Genomic DNA, 17785 nt, shown 5'->3' on the forward strand with positions numbered 1-17785 from the left:
GCATATCCAGCTGTACTATCATGCTGTTTTTTGACATTGTTAGATAGTTAGGACGGGTTGAGTTTGGAGTTTGAAAATACTAATTTTCATCCTGTACATTATATTTATTATGTTTCACCTTTCACCATATTGTGACAGAACCCATAATGAATGGTTGTCATTTCATTTTTATTTCTTTCCTATACTAAAACTAGCAAGTACCATCTACACAGTCTACAGTGTTCATGTGGGTCTAAAGAATAACCACTGAGCTAAAAATTAATAGATGAATTCAAAGAAAGCCCAAGTTCATTTGTATCATTTTTAGCTCTGCATCAAGAATTACTCCACATCAGATAAAGTTATGATGGCACAACTGGATGTCACACCTCATGGTGCTCAGCTCATTGGTTAATTGGTGTGTGCAACTCCCTAGTTTACCATGCTGTCCAGTGTGCTCAGTTCATCAGGACACATCCTTTCATACTGTCTAAACCCAGAAAATTTTACACACTTAATTGTGCACTTGGTTGAATTGTTCATCTGCCAGTTCCTCACATTAGATCGTGTTGTTAGTTTGTTTTATGCTTTCTCTAGTTTGTTTTCAAAGTAACATTGGCTCATAACTGCACAGGGGACCTCTCAAACCTTATGTGGGTGCATGTAGTTCTGGTTAAGAAGCAATTCTCTAATGCAAAACTTAAAAATAATGTTGACTTTTAGAAGGTCTTCTGAAGGCCACATGTTTGCTTCTAATTTGTACAAAGCTGAATATAGATTTTGTGACTCATTTATTTCAATTGAAGTCAACATTTACATTTTATAACTGTTTGACATATTGTGTTCTTTTTGTGAATTCATGATAGCATGCTGTCAGGAAAGAGGCAGTTTTATTATTTGAGTGTTAAACTTCTCAGAGCCTGCAGCTGTTTCTCCCCTCCAGATTTAAGTTTAAAATAAAATTACCAAAGTGATGCACGTTCACTGTGGAAAACTTTTAAATATTGAACAAATGTAGACAGCAAAATTAACAATTGCCCCATCTCCCACCGATTTAATTTTCTATTGGTAACCACTGTTAATCACATGCACTATTCTGAGACCACAATTGTTTATAATGCATTATCTCAGTAACTAAAATATATCTTGAAAGTTTATAGAACACAATTTTCTTTGAGAAGCAAAAATATTGGTTCCTGCTGCACATGCCAAGATCTAATTTGTTAATAATCCTTTGTGAATCATAGATTTTTGTTTTTTTTTCAAACTGCCCATTGGAAGTGAATAGTTATTATTTATAGCATGATGTTATGGGAAATATTTTCTGTTAGCACTTAATGTCATAATAAACAATCAGTATTGCATGGGCCTCATACGACAGGGGAAATTTCAGTTCATTAGTTGTCTGGATTTTACCCAGTTGAGTGTGATATGAGTGCTTGTTAAGTTTGATTATTCATGGAAGAAAGAAGTCAATTTTATTTTCATTTTCTATAGGAGGATCAGTCTTTAAACTAAAAATGTAAACATGGATCAACCTGTTTCTGGAAGAGTCATTAATTGAACTCTAAGAATTCTTTCAACAATGCATTTAGGATAACGTATTATTGCATAGATTACAGCAGGAGGATAGATAACAAATATTCACTGAAATGTATTTTAAACAAACAGATATTGTTAAAGACCTGAGGAATCAGCATATTGAAAGACCAGAATACAATCTCATAAACAAAATGCTTTTGCTTTTGTTTTAGCTCTTTTTGTTAAATGCCAACTTTAAAAGCTATTCTAATTGTCATTCTTATTATTTTGTTGTTTTTATACCTAAATAGAGAGATTAGGACTTTTGATATCTTAGTAGTAAATTTAATTATTAATATGGACTCTGATAATGTTTTTTTTAGTATTAGGTGATAATTAATATTTTTCTCTGAGGTCTCAGAAATAGAATATAAAAATGAGGAGGCAATAATAAATGCAGTCTTTAAAATAATTTTTATTATTGGAGATTATCACCCAAAAGATTAAATAAACACTTTGTCATTGGGTACGGAGTCCATGCTCTTCTCTTCAGAAGTGTTTTTACTTGTTCTTCCTTTGGTCTTCCCTGTCTCAGGAAATTGCCTCACAGTCCATCCAGTGGTCACCGAGGATTCACTCCAGATCATTTTCTTCATACCACACTTCCAAGCCATTATAAGATCTTGACCTTCTTTATTTCTGAAATCTTGCTCAATTCAATCTAGTTTCATCTAATGTCTAAGCCACCATCATTTATACTGAGTTTATTCCAGTGGCCTGCATTGAACTTGGTCTCCATCTTCCTACACTTGCCCCTATCTGGCTTCTTTTTCCTTTCCCCCAATTTTTGCTGCACTGGCTCCCTCCTATTTACGTTTCAGGTGAAATGTCACCACCTTGAGAGGCCTTTCTTTCATGCTCTCCATTTTGTTACATAATTCATAGGTAGCATACTAAACAGTGGTATGTATATTGTCTTTTTCATTTAATGTATTTTTTGAGATTTGAGATTGGTCTGTATTAGCATTGACTGAGCTTTCTAATTCCTTTCTTTTAACATTTAAAGCATTCAATTGAATAAATGTCCCATAATTTACTTAACAGTCTCCTATTGATGGACATTTGGCTTGTTTTAGTCTTTTGTTTTTATACACAGCACTGCAGTTAATGATCTTGTACATGTGCCATTTTTCACATGGGAAACTAAACTTCTAGTAGTGAGCTTACAGGATTTAAGTCTGTATTCATTTGTAATTTGTTACATGTTTAATTTTATGATTAGTATTTTAAATGTACTCTTAATACTTTCATCTGAGAATTAGCATTTATCTTACCTTTCTCCAAAAATGGATGAAAAGTGGTTTGTCTTAAAATTACAATATATGTTGAAGTTATGTTAATTCTACGTTGCCTCTTATATTTAGTGCCTTTTTCCCTTTGGCATCAGATCCCCACACTCCTCCCTTCATCCCCTCCCACACTGTTGTCCCACACAAACTACAAATGAACACAGACTTTAATCCTGTAAGCCCACTACTAGAAGTTTAGTTTCCCATGTGAAAAATGGCACATGTACAAGATCATTAACTGCAGTGCTGTGTATAAATGCAGTTTTATCTGGGCACATGGTTACTCAGATATGACTTTTCCCAGTTTCCCTGTGCAGTTAAGTTGTGACCATGTGACTAAGTGTGAGTGAAAGTGATGTGTGCAACTTCTTAGCTATTTCCTTGAAACTACAGCCACTTGTCCAGCAATCCCCCACTACTGCCTGCCCCTTTATGTAAGTTGAAATGGGGATGTAGCATTGATCCAGCCCCAACGGTGCAGGTGACGATAACAACGTAGGGGATGGTGGAGCAACAGGTGCAAGGAACCTGGGTCTCTGAATGGTCTTAGGAAGCAGAGGAGCCTGCCAGTTGTCTTGCTTTTCTCTGGACTGTAATATGAGAGAGAAATAAAATTTAGCTGCTGTAAATTTGATCTTTTTGAAAGAACCTTGACTGTACCCTAATATATAAGTATAACACAGAAGTAACATGACAAAGAATAGGCAAAGAGAAAATTAGAATTATCCAAATATTTATTTTAGGTTCTTGATTGTTGCTGACTTAGAGTTGTGTGATTCAGGGTATTAGCAGTGGATAAAGGAATATATTTTGAGTGTATTGATCTGTCTGGATGATTGGATCTATAAAGATATTTTGGTGGCCTTATAGAGTGACTATAATTTTACCACTGTTGGAAAAAATAAAATACTTTGTATTTATTAATTTTCAATAATGGCTAGTTTGTGTATAGTTTTATTTTTCTATTGACTAGCTGTAGTGTGTGCTCATTTTATTACTTACAGTGTTCTACAGGCCTAAGTAACCAGAGCAAGGCTGTTGTGATTTTCCCATGCTGTAACAGTTGTATAAGGCAGTAGGTGTACTTGCTTATCATTTTGCAGTTCACTCAGTGCTTTTATCGGTTAGGATCAGTTCCAGCTGTAAGTAATTGAAAACCCAAGTAAGAGTGGCTTAAAAAAGATAAAGAGTTATTTCTTGTGAAAGGTCTTTAGGGAGTCAGGGTTCCATGTGGTGCTCTTACACAAAATGTAAAAGGGGTTCTGGCTCTTTCATGCTTGTCTTTTTTTGCTGTTATGGCCTCAAATTCATGGGCTAAGATGGTAACATGTTTGTACTAGGCAGCAAGATGGAGGAAGGGATGAGTATGAGAACAAAAGGTACCTTTGTGCTTTCCTTATGGATAGTTTCTTGAAGTTGTCACTTGACATTGATGTTTGTATCCCACTGAATTTAAGTAACAAGGACAGCTAGCAGTTTAGGTGACCAGAAAATGTGTTGTGTATATTCGGCAGTCATCTATCTAGATAAAAATTCATTTACTATGGAAGAAATGAGGGTAGAGGAGTAGATATTGGAAAAGAACTATTAGTTTTTGTGACATCATCTGAATTTTTTGTCCCACTGCTTCTGTATTTTTTGATCTACACTTCTTTATTTGGCAAGCAGGACAAGTCATCCCCATTTTATGGAAGATGATACTGATTTTTTTGAGAGATTAAATTACATGAATAGCTCAAATAGTGTGTGTTTCATTTAGAAGGCTAATCACAAGGTCAGTAGGTGATACAGGGAGTAAAGAGGTGGTTATTTATTTTTGATTACAGAAAAGGTTAATACTGGTGAAAATCATGATATTTTGAAATGGAGAACAAAATTCTATGGAATGGATAGAAATTTTGTGGGTGGAATGGCACATATATGTATGTTTCTCTTCATCAGACTCAAGCTTATTTCCTGGATGAGGATTTATTTGAAAATCAATTGAAAAATTATATTATTATCTGTGGCTGCATAACAAGTATCCCTAAGCTTACTGGCTTAAAACATGTTATTATCTGACTGTTTCTGAATCCAGGTTCTGAATCCAGCTGTGTCTAAACTGGATTCTTTGGCTCTTCAGTCATCACAAGTTTGACTGGAATTCAATATTAGTCTTAAATTAGTGTGTGCATGCTTTTTGAATGGATGCATGAAAATGGACCTTGGGATAATAAGATACTGCTGGGTATGGAGACTTGTATTGGGCTCATTTTCCTCACTTAATCTCCTCGGTGTTCTTTTTAGAATTAAAGATTTGGATTAACAATCCAAAACACTTCCAAGTTTTATTTTATTTATTTCCATGTTTTTTTAAATCTGTGATTCATACCTTTTGATTAAACAATTCCATTTAAAGATTGTGTCTTGAGTTTACGAAAATAATCTTATATAGGAGTATTTGTCTTAGCATATACTAGCAAAAATAATGTCCTATTGTCAACTGGGAAGTATTTTAACCAATTATGAAGAACTGTGCATTTGTTAAGAACAGGATGTAGATTTACTTGTCATGGAAAGTTGTCCGTGATATATGAACTGCAAAAATTTATAAAACACTATATATAATACCCAGTCTTTGTTTAAGACGAAGTGAGATGGAAATGTGTTTGATGTGTATTGGATACGGATCTGCCTGCTCATGCACGTATGCACGGAAAAATTTCTGGAAGTACACAAAAAAATACTATGTATTTTTTTGATGGATGGCACTAGCTGATTATATTTCTTTTTTATGATTCTCTGTTTTTTCTTTATTTTTAATTATAAAATATGTAACATAAAATTTACCAACTTAACCATTTTTAGTTACTCAGTTCAGTAATGTTATGTACATTCACATTGTTGTACAACAAAATCAAGAACTCTCTTCATCTTGCGAAACTGAAATTATACCCATTATAGCAACTCCCACTCCCATCATCGTCCAGCCCCTGGCAACTACCATTCTTTTCTGCCTCCTTGAATTTGACTATTCTAGCTTGTCATATAATCAGAATGAAACTTCATATAATTGGAATGATACAATATTTGGTTATTTCACTTAGTATAATGTCTTTAAGTTTCATCCATGTTGTAACATGTGTAAGAATTTTCCTATTTCTTAAAGCTGAATAATATTCCATTGTATGTATAAGCCACATTTGGTTTATATGTTTTTCTGTCAGTGGACACTTGAGTTGCTTCCATCTTTTGTCTACTGTGGGTAATACTGCTTATGAACATACGTGTACAAATATCTAAGACCTTACTTTCAAATTTTTTGGGTATATACCTAGAAATGTGATTGCTGAATTATATAGTAACTATTTTTTAATTTTTTAAGGAACCACAGTACTGTTTTTCATAGCTGATGTACAATTTTACATTTCCATTAACAGTGAACCAGGGCTTCAGTTTGTCCATATCCTTCCCAACACTTATTATTTTATTTTTTGTTTTTTTTCTGATCATAACCATCCTAATGAGTTTGAGGTGATTCTGTACTATTTTTTTTTGGTATTACCATTAGTTAAATTTTATATTCATAGTGAACTATAAAGGTATTTCCAATTTATAAAAATTGAACAAATTAACTTTATTTTTTAGTATTTATCCAATATTGTTTTCTATTATAGTACTATATTTGTTTCAGATGCAGTACTAAATTATTTATTGGGATATTAGGGTTTATTATTAGTATATACTACAAGTTTGATGCCAAAGGGTATTTTGAGTTTTTAGTAAAGCACTGTGATTATCGTGGCTAATGTAATTGTTTTTAAGCCCTAGAACTTGGAAACTCAAGACTTATCAGTCTTAGTAAATATTAATTCATTTTTTTGATAGAATATTTTTGCTTGGCATTTATTAATTAATTAAGCTTATATTTGCCACTGTCTTTTTAAATACCTTTTTGAGGTATGATTTACTATAAAATTAATCTGTTTTAAGTGTATAATGCAATGATTTTTAGTGAATGTTCTGAGCTGTGCAACCATTACCATAATATAGTTTAGAACATTACGATGGTCCTACTAAGGGTTCTTGTGGCCAGGACCTTTCTGGTGTAGAATTGGTGGCAAAAGGTTTCTTGTAACAGAGCTCTATGTACTGGTTCCCTTAAGTGAATATAAATGTCTTATGTTCACTGTCCTCCTGCACCAAATACACACATCATCACATGGGTAAATTTTATTTAGGGGACTATATAATGATACACATGAAGTGTATTTAGATTTACAGAACATTTTGCAAAGAAAATCTTTCATCAGAGAGAAAAGTTCTTTCATGTTTATTTTAAGGAGTCCCAATTAAATATTTTTCTGTTTGACTTTAGTTTTTGATCTTTCACAGCTGGTTTATTTTTAGTAGATCACAGTAGAAAAGATTGACAAGTTAATGAAAAGCCCTTCTAATTACTTACTTCACATAAACATCAAAAGCTGCCTAGGCAGGTCATGCTTAGAGATAATTATAATGAAGAAGAACTAAATAGATAGAAGTTTATCATTAATAGTGTAATAAATGCAGTTGTTGGCATAATTGGTTATTTTCTTTCTAACTCACTAGAGGGCACTCTTTTCTATTACTTTGAACTCTGATCTATTGAATTATTATACTTGGAAAAATCAAAATCCAGATTTGGATTAATTGGGGACTAATGATTGTTTTCTTTTGTAACTTTAAATTTTTTGTGATCTGTTTTATAATAGCATCATTAAAAAGGGCACTACAAAGAAGCTAATCTTAAATGCTTTAGTCAGTAGTGAATCTGGTATAAAATATCTCTTCAAATTAGTTTTTTTTTGCCTAATAGCTCTATAATGTCACTATATCTGTTTATGTTGAGGTTTCAGATCGGGTGGAGAGACGGCTTCAGGAAATAGAAAGAGAGATGCGCACAGAAAGAGAGCTGGTGGAGAAACGGCAGGATCAACTGGGACTTATTTCTTTGCAGCTACAGGAGGTTTGTAAAAAATACCTTCTTAGAGTACAAATCTTGAGTTTGGATAGTTATTAAGCCATTGTTAAAATTGTTACAGTTACTTAATTGTTGCATGTGACAGTATAATTCAGTACATGTGAGAAGTATAGCATATTGATTAGTTTAGTGTGTGAAGACAGCCCTACTGGGTCAAACCCAGTGTTTACTATTGCTGGCTCTATAATCTTGGCCAAGTTCCTTAATTCTGTAGTCCCATTCTTCTGTGGAAAATGGAAATAATAGTATTATTTGCCTAATCAGGTTGATATGAGGATGAATGAGTTAATGCTCTATAGCTCATGGCATGAGCTCATGGCATGTGCTCAAAAAATGTTTACTGAAAGTGTAATCATTCTGATTAATTTTCCTTGTCATGAACCAGACCAGGGTCAGCAACTATGGCCTATAGGCAGTTTCTGACCTGTTGCCTATTTTTGTAAGTAAAGTTTTACTGGAACACAGACACTCCATTTGTTTAGAATTCATCTGTGAGTACTTTTGTGACATGGTGACAACATGGGATTATTGTGAAAGAGACTATATGGCCCACAGAGCCTAAAGTACTGACTGTTGAGCCCTTTCATAGAAAAATTTTGCTCATTCCTTGGCTACACGGTGATCAAACCAATTCAAAATGGAGGTTACTTACCCTTTAGGTATCTTTTATTTTAAATTTCAGATTTATGAGTGAAAAATCAGAACAAAGGATTTCTGTATACCCTTTAGCCAGATTCTCCCAATGTTTACATTTTACCAGACTTGCTCTATTATTTTATATATATATAAAATAAAAAGTTATAATATATATATAACTGGGAATTTCAACATATTATATATATATATATATAATATATATATAATATATATGAAGTTATAATATATATATAACTTTTTTGAGCTCTGTTGCAGACATAATTATAAAATACTTTTACACCTAAGTGATATGGTGGGTATGGTCTCTTCCATAATCACAGCAAATTAACATTTGATCAATACTATGATTTAATCTATGGGCTTCATTCAAATTTTTCCACTAATGTCCTTTTCTTGTTTAGGATGACAGTACAGGTTCACATACAGCGTTTGATTATCATGTCTCTTTAGTTTCCTTTAACTGAAAACTAGGATGTCATATCAGGAGGCATGTAATGTTGATTTGTCCCATTATTGGTAAAAACTGAACATTTGATTAGTTGTTGTCTGCCAGCTTTCTCTACTATAAATTTACTATTTTGCCTTTTTAATTAATTATTTTATGAGGAGATTCTTCGAAACTTGACAGTAGCCCGTTTCTCATATTTTCACCCACAAATTTTAACATCTATTGATTCTTCTATGGAACTTTTATAAGTAATTACAAAGTAACTATAATAATTATCTGTATAAGTAATTGCACAATATAACTGTATAATATAAACAGCATAACATAATTATATAATATAATTAACATAATTATAAGCAATGTTAATTGGTGATTTTTTTACACATTCTATTATTCCTTATACATTTTTTATTGGAGTCCTGCTGAGAGAAAGGGCTTTGTCTTTTTCTATAGTCATTCATTCATTTCTATTGGTATAGATTTGTGAATTATCATTTTATGATATTGATTATGTTTTATTACTATCATACAGAAAATTAATATGTTGAAATTCCCATGAAATGTTTCTTAGATCTATACAGGAAGTATAAAAAATTAGAAACAAGAAAACAAAAGATTAAAAACAAGTTGTTTTCTTTTATACAATGTTTTTTTTCTAAAAGTGGTGTTCCACAAATGCATTTGTATGTTTTTGAAGATCATTAATCCTTATAAATTGACACATTAAAAAAAATTTTTTTTAAGTATGAGTAGACACTGCTAATTGAAAATTACGAATGAAAGTTGCAACCCTGAAGTTAAAATGTAAGCTTATAGAAAAATCCGCTTTTGTTTTCTAAAATTCTATTTTCTTCCATTTCACAAAAGGAGGCATACCCTTGTTAGCTGGCAATTACTTTGAAGAGGATACATTGTTGAATAATTAGATACAGCATGTGGATAGCCTTTTTTTTAGAAAAACCTTGATTTTTATGCATTTGTTCTCAAGGCAGATTGCATTTGGTGAGCATAAGAATAGTACTGAAGAGACAATTGTTCTTTTTTGCAAGAGAAAATTATTGAAATTTTCTGTACTTATTTTCTTCTCCCTTTGCAGAATGCACAAAATTACAAAGAAAGAGGGAGAGGAAGATTGCTTCCCACCCTACTCTTGAGAAACCAGAGCCTGAATATTTTCATTGTAATTGTCAGTTTGACTAAATGCTTGAGCTGTGACTTGAAATTCCATCTCTGAAAATACAATAGGGAATCACTATTGATAAGAAATGTTTAATTTCATTTTTTGTCACTTTAATGTAAGCGGTGACCTATGTGTTTTTAAAAGGTGGTTGTGGATTAAACAGTGCAGTGGAAGCTGGAAAGGATTGAGACCGGTGTGTTTTCCTACTCCCAAGTTAAGTGGCTTACACTGTTCTAGAAAGGTCATGTTAAGGAGAGAAAATACTTTGCTTTCTTTTCAATATTAAAAAATACTTAGGAAATACCTATACGGTATGATACTAGTAATTGACTATGTTCAGAAATTAAATCTATAGGTAAGTAAGCCTAGACTTTTAGCCATTAATGCTCTTCTGCTTCCCTAAAATAAATAATTCAATGCTAGTGAAAAATAAAAAATTTAAAATTTAAGAGATTAGGAATATTCATTAAAAATTCTAGGATGTCAGATTCCTAGGAATAATATCATATTATAGGTAGGCAATCTGTGGTTTTGGCTAAAACCTATTTCTTTTTTAGTGATCAAATGAGGTCCTTTGGTCTTTGGAGCTTTATTTGTTCTCATTTAATGAAAAGCACAGTATTAATCATTGGAAATTGGTTGGGGGAAAGCCAATCTCTTTTTCTTGTTTAGAGTTCTTGAAGAATTGTACACTCTTCTCCCCCACTGCCTCCTTGTTTAAGCAAAAGGGCTAGGCATGCTCTGTAATCCACGTCCTTTCCTGAGCCTCCACTACTCATCTGCTAAGTCACATGAATGTCAGGTTTTCTTAACTTGGTAAGGACCTTCACTGGCCTTCAGACCTCAGAATCATATGTTAAGCAGTATTGTTTCAGTATCTCAATAGAGGTCTCTTTTTCAGGGAGATGAGTGTTTTATATTAGTTCATATATCTCTTTTAAGTTTTGAATGATCTAATACTCTGAACTTTTACTAATTGAATTCAAATATTGTTCAGCTTCTCACTATCAGTCTTTCCCTGAACCATTGTACAAAAAAATAAAGTGTTTCTTTAACATTAGGGTACATTTATCATATTACAGACTCCTTTTGATAAGATATTTGATAGTAAGCTAACATTGGCTAGTTAAATTTAGTGGAGTGGGGTAGGAATGGTGGGTGCAAGGTTCATGAAAGAGGTATTTAGATTTTGAACCAGGTCAGAACTCTTTTCTGCAGGTCCAAAATTCACATAAAATTTTAGATAAAATTTCTAACTCTTGGCTATGGCATCTTGGGAATTCCTGACTTTGTTTTTTTACTAGCTGCTTCTTGTAAATTGAATGTTATTTTTTTAATCTTAATTGAATTACTTAAAATGTACAACATGGGATAAATTCTGGGTCTATATTTGTATAAGCTTTTCAGAGCATTTCATAGCATATTAAAATGTCAATTCTCCCATCTATCTCCACCAAGAATATTTCTATGCTTGCAATATTACCTAAGATGACACATATGCTCAAAGGTGAATCAGGTGCCTTAAGGTTTAAAGGTACTTCTTGGAGAAGTCTGTGGAGTAAGGAATCTTAAGTTGAAGTGAGGAATTGTTAGTGTAAAATGAAAGCTTAGCTCAGTAGTTTCAGTCTGGCTCTCATGGAAAACTGTATTATGAAATAGGAAATAAAATAAGAAAACCAGATTATAAAATCGTCAATAAAATAAGGCCATATAAAGTTAATCAATTGATTTTTTTTCAATATTTTTCTTAACCTTTTGTCATTTGTACCAATTGTGAGGAAAAACCTAATAAAGAAATAGTTATTCATTCCTTCCCAGAAATGTCATTGTGGCTCCAGAGATGCTGAGTAATATGGATACTTCATCTAGAAAAGCCTTGGGTACTGTTTATTAATGTATTTAGCTTGGACTCATTAAGGGAGAAGCTTCCAAGGAAGCCAAGAATGTTTTCCTAATGTCTCCTTAATAGCTTTAGCATCTCCCTTGAGGCTTCTGTGCCAAGTTAGAGGAGAACCTTGTCCGGCAAATGTGCTAATGTGGCCTCTTCTTCTTTCCATAGTCAGTGCCCTTTTTTTTTTGGTAGGTATCCCTCATATTTTCACATATTTATTTTGTAGTACATGCTTCCCTTTCCCCATTGATATATTATATGTCCTTTATATAGATGCCCATTAAATCCCTCTCACATTGGCCATCTCAACAGCCTCCCTGGGCTTTAAGAAAGACCAATAGAATTTAGAAGTAACAGAGAGTTAAAAATCAAACACAAACTGTGGAAAGCTCTGACAATACAACTTACTTTCTCCATCTTTGGGATATGAATTATAGAATTCAATCCTTTGTCTGGCAGGCTAGGTGACTAGGCTGGGTAGAGAATAACACAGCAGGGTGACATGCAGGGCCCTCAGACTGGAGGCGCTGAGTACCGCAGCAGGATGGGCACATGTGTGCTAAGTATGTAGGAGAAGGTGTGTAGCAAGGGAAAATTCACGAACTCCTGCTTTAGTGTCCTTTTTCAGGGGGTGAAGCTACATGTGTAGGATAAATCTGGGCCGCCTTTTGTGCCATGCTTTTTAAATTTTATTTATTTTATATTTTAATTTTTTATTAAGGTATGATTGATGTACACTCTTATGAAGGTTTCACATGAAAAAACAATGTGGTTACTACATTTACCCATATTATCAAGTCCCCACCCATACCCCAGTGCAGTCACTGTCCATCATTGAGCAAGATGCCAGAGATCCACTATGTGCCTTCTCTGTGATACACTGTTCTCCCCATGATCCCCTACACCATGTGTACTAAACATAACACCCCACAATCCCCTTCTCCCTTCCTCCCCACCCACCCTCCCACACCCCTCCTCTTTTGTAACCACTAGTTCATTCTTGGGGTCTCTGAGTCCGCTGCCAATTTGTTCCTTCAGTTTTGCTTCATTGTTATACTCCACAAATGAGGGAGATCATTTGGCATTTGTCTTTCTCTGCCTGGCTTATGTCACTGAGCATAATATCCTCCAGCTTCATCCATGTTGCTGCAAATGGTAGGATTTGTTTTTTTCTTATGGTTGAATAGTATTCCATTGTATATATGTACCACATCTTCTTTATCCATTCATCTACAGATGGACACTCAGGTTGCTTTCATATCTTGGGTATTGTAAAAAGTGCTGCGATAAACATAGGAGTGCATAGTCTTTTTGAACCTGAGAAGTTGTATTCTTTGGGTATATTCCAAGGAGTGGGATTCCAGGGTCAAATGGTATTTCTATTTTAGTTTTTTGAGGAACCTCCATATTGCTTCCCACAATGGTTGAACTAACTACATTCCCACCAGCAGTGTAGGAGGGTTCCCCTTTCTCTGCATCCTCGCCAACATTTGTTGTTCTTAGTCTTTTCAATGCTGGCCATCCTTACTGGTGTGAGGTGATATTTCATTGTGGTTTTAATTTGCATTTCCCTGATGATTAGTGATGTGGGGAATCTTTTCATGTGCCTGTTGGCCATCTGAATTTCTTCTTTGGAGAACTGTCTCTTCATATCCTCTGCCCATTTGTTAATTGGATTATTTGCTTTTTGGGTGTTGAGGTGTGTAAGTTCTTTATATATTTTGGATGTTAACCCTTTGTCAGATATGTCATTTACAAATATGTTCTCCCATACTGTGGGATGCCTTTTTGTTTTGTTGATGATGTCCTTTGCCGTACAAAATCTTTTTAGTTTGATGTAGTCCCATGAGTTCATTTTTGCTTTTGTTTCCCTTTCTTGAGGAGATGGGTTCAGGAAGAAGTTGCTCATGCTTATATTCAGGAGATGTTTGCCTATGTTGTCTTCTAAGAGTTTTATGGTTTCATGACTTACATTCAAGTCTTTAATCCATTTCAAATTTACTTTTGTGTATGGGGTTAAACAATAATCCAGTTTCATTCTCTTACATGTAGCTGTCCAGTTTTGCCAACACCAGTTGTTGAAGAGGCTGTCATTTCCCCCATTGTATGTCCATGGCTCCTTTATCATATATTAATTGACCATATATGGTTGGGTTTATATCAGGGCTCTCTAGTCTGGTCCATTGGTCTATGGGTCTGTTCGTTGACTATCTTTGTCCTTCTTTTGCAAAGATGGCTTTTGCTCTCCTCACTGTCTAGTTTCTGGTGATATTTTTTATGAGGTTTGTTGTCTCAGATTATTACTGTTAATTACCATCTCTGATATAGTCTCTCTTAATTGTACTGGTTTTGAGCATTTTATTTCTAGCATTTAACATAGTATTCACTTAATAAATATCTGTTGAATGCACTGAGTAGTGACCATATTAAATACTCATTTTGATCCAATGCTTAGTTTTCTTACATAGTTCTTGTAACATTTTAATTACTTAGTATGAAAATTATTCATATGTAATTTAAATAAGTGTGTAATTGAATATGATCATATCACAAATGCTCATGTAAACATTCTCTTTTTTTAATGCAGCCTTATTTATTTATTTGCTTGGTTCATTTTTTCCCCCTGATTCTTCCCCTCTGCTCTCTCTTTATCAGTCACTAACCTCACTCCCTAAAAATGAGGAACCAGTATAAACAGCCTGGGACATATCCTGTTGTATTTTTCTTGGTGCTCTTAATTATCGTGGACATATATAGACTGTATATACCTTCACATGTATATGGTGTTTGGGGTACATTTTTATTTTGATAAAATGTGATTATTAAAAATACTGAAAAACGTAATTATTAAAAATGATAAAAAATGTACTTTGCTCTCACCAGTACTTTCTGGAAGTACCTCCAATTAGCTGATGTGATTCCAATTTAATCTTTTATTACACGGATGGACTTTTTATTATAATAGAGGTTACCAGATTGTTTTCCAAAAGGTTTTAACTTTCACATATCTGTCAACAAAGTGGTTGAGAGGAGCCTTTTTCTCCACTTCTGCCATTAGTAGTGATTATAATTCTTTTAAATATTTGCCAGGCCAATAGGTACAAAGTGTTAACCCATTTTTATATTTATTTGTGTTTCCCTACTAGTGAATTTCCATCTTTTCATGTATTGGCAGTTTGCATTTGTGCCTGTACAGATAGCTTGCTTATAACTTTTGCTCATTTAAAAATACTGGATTATTTGTGTTTTCCCCCAGGCATTTTACTTTTTTAATGCCAAGAGGAAGGAAACTTAAGTTATATTTTATGTGACTAATGAGTTGCCTCAGCATCATTTTTGAATAATTTGCTGTTTCCTCACTGATTTAAATGCCTCTTCTATTTTATATCTAGTTTCATGTGATTCCTCTCTGGGTTCTATATACTTTGATATTGATCTGTTTGTTTCTGAACTGATATCATTTTCACTCCATTATACCTTTCATTATATTTTGGTAAATGATAATGACTTGTGTGTTTCATGAAAATCCTGCTGGTGTTTTGATTGTAATTGTAGTAAATATATAGATCAAATTGAAAAGAAGGTGTTTTCTAATGTTCTTCAATAATGTTTTACAACTGTCTTATAAAGGTCTTGTACATCTTTTGTTAGACTTATTCCTGGGTTCCTTATGTCTTTTTATTGTGAGTGGGGTATTTTCTTTTATTGCATCTCTAATTGCTTATTTGTGGCATATAGGGGTGCAGTTGGTTTTATATATGACTTTTGTATCCAAAAATTTTGCTTAATGATCTTACTAGTTTTGTAACTTGTTAGTAGCTTTATTGATATATTATCTGCTCTGTACAGGAATTCCTCAGAAATGTTGGGGGTCCTGTTCCAGGCTACCACAATAGAGCAGATATTGCAATAAAGTGAGTCAAATGAAATTTTTGGCTTCCCAGTGCATATAAAAGTTGTTTACACTAAACTGTAGTCTATTAAGTATGCAATATTATGTCAAAAAACAATTATATATACCTTCATTTAAAAATACTTCATTGCTAAAAAATGCTAATCATCATCTGAGCTTTCAGTGAATCATAATCACTGATCACAGATTACCATAACAAATTATAATAATGAAAAGTGTGAAATATTGCAAGAATTACCACAATTTGACAGAGGTGAGCAAATGCTGTTGAAAAATGGTTCCAGTAGACTTGCTTGGTGATGTAGGATTACCACTAACCTTCAATGTATTAAAAATGCAGTATCTGTGAAGCACTGTGAATACCACACAAAAGTGAACACCAAAGCGAGGTATGCCTATAGATAATCATATTATATTGGATTAAAGACAATTTAGTCTATTTTTTTATAATCCTTTTTTTGTTGTTTTATCAAGCTGGCTAGAACCTCAAGTGCAGTGTTGGATAACAGCAAAGATAGCAAGAATCTGTATTTCTGTTTTTATGGGGTTGTTTCTAAAGTGTTAATTTTGTGTCTGCTCCTGGTTTTGAATGCTACCAGCCTTAGAACATTGCCTTCTATTCCTTGGTTGCCAAGAGAGGTTTCTGTGTTGTTTTTTGTTTTTGTTTTTCTTAAATCATGAATGGGTTGTGAAATTTATCAAATATTCTTGCTGCTGTATTTCTCTTTTGATTTTAAATATGGTTGATCTTATCAATAGATGTTGAGCCCTTCTTGCATTCCTGAGAAATTTATTTGACCATAAGTTTTTTTTAATATGTTGTGGAGTTAATTTGCTAATGCTTTCTTTAGGATTTTTATACTTATATTTTTTGATTGAAATTAGCTTATGTTTTCTTTGTATAAGTCTTTTTGGTTTTGGAAGCAAAGTTATAATAATCTCATAAAGTCAATTAGGTAGATTCTGTTCCCTGGCTGTTTATTTAGAAAAGGGATTGTCTATTTCTTGAATGTTTGTTAAAACTCACCCATAAAGCTTTGTGTACCAGTTATCTTTTTGATAGCTGAGGCTTTAAATTTTTTCAATATTTTATTTATATAGACTTTTAATTTTTTTTAAGTTTATTTGGTAATTAATTCATTATTTTACAAGTTATCCAGAAACCAGTCAAAAAGTTTTGCTGTCTTTTCAATCTTATTCTGAAACTTCATACTTTTCCTGTTTAGTATTATTTAGTTATTCTTTTTCCCTTTTACTTTAATCATCTTGCTAGACATAGGGTTTTTTTTAACTTTCAATTTTGAGGAGCTTTGTTTATATTCATCAATTTCTGCTTTTAATTCTTGCTTTCTTTTTATTTTCAGGATTATTCTTATGTTTTAGATTTAAACAAAACATAATTGGTTTTTCTGTTTTTAAAAATTAATACTGTAAATCAATCATCAAATTACTATATGTTTTGATATGCTATTCTTTTATGGTAGTTTATTTCTAAATCTTTTATAATATCTATTACTATTTTCTCTGTAAATCAAGACCTATATAGGAGTGTTTTTTGAATTTTCAAATGTGTATGCTTATTTTTACTCTTTTTATTATTTATTTTAAATTTAATTTATTTGAAATTTGTTGAGACTTCCATTTGGACCTAGTACTGTGATCAGTTCTTTTTGTAAGTATTCTATGAGTTAAACAAATAAGCATTTTCTGTTTTTTGGATGTGGAGTTTTATATGTTTATGTGTGATACACACATACATACACGCTCATAAATTTAATAGGTTGTTTGTAAATTTTGTTGTTAGTCTAAAGCCTTCCATTGTGATAAGGATTGTCAATTTATCTC

At 32.9% G+C, this 17785-nt stretch overlaps 1 protein-coding gene across 7 annotated transcripts in view; it reads left to right on the plus strand.

The window, feature by feature from the left end:
- The window catches only part of CEP128 (centrosomal protein 128), a 397887-nt gene that overhangs the window by 66624 nt on the left and 313478 nt on the right, over window positions 1-17785 (plus strand). For all 7 annotated transcript variants that reach the window (XM_073242024.1, XM_073242028.1, XM_073242029.1 and 4 more), the window contains one exon: window positions 7720-7836. In XM_073242024.1, coding sequence (XP_073098125.1) covers window positions 7720-7836 — 117 coding nt within the window. The remainder of the gene's footprint in view (window positions 1-7719; window positions 7837-17785) is intronic.

Source organism: Manis javanica, chromosome 8 (genome assembly GCF_040802235.1).
Source record: "Manis javanica isolate MJ-LG chromosome 8, MJ_LKY, whole genome shotgun sequence".
Classification (NCBI taxonomy): Eukaryota; Metazoa; Chordata; class Mammalia; order Pholidota; family Manidae; genus Manis; species Manis javanica.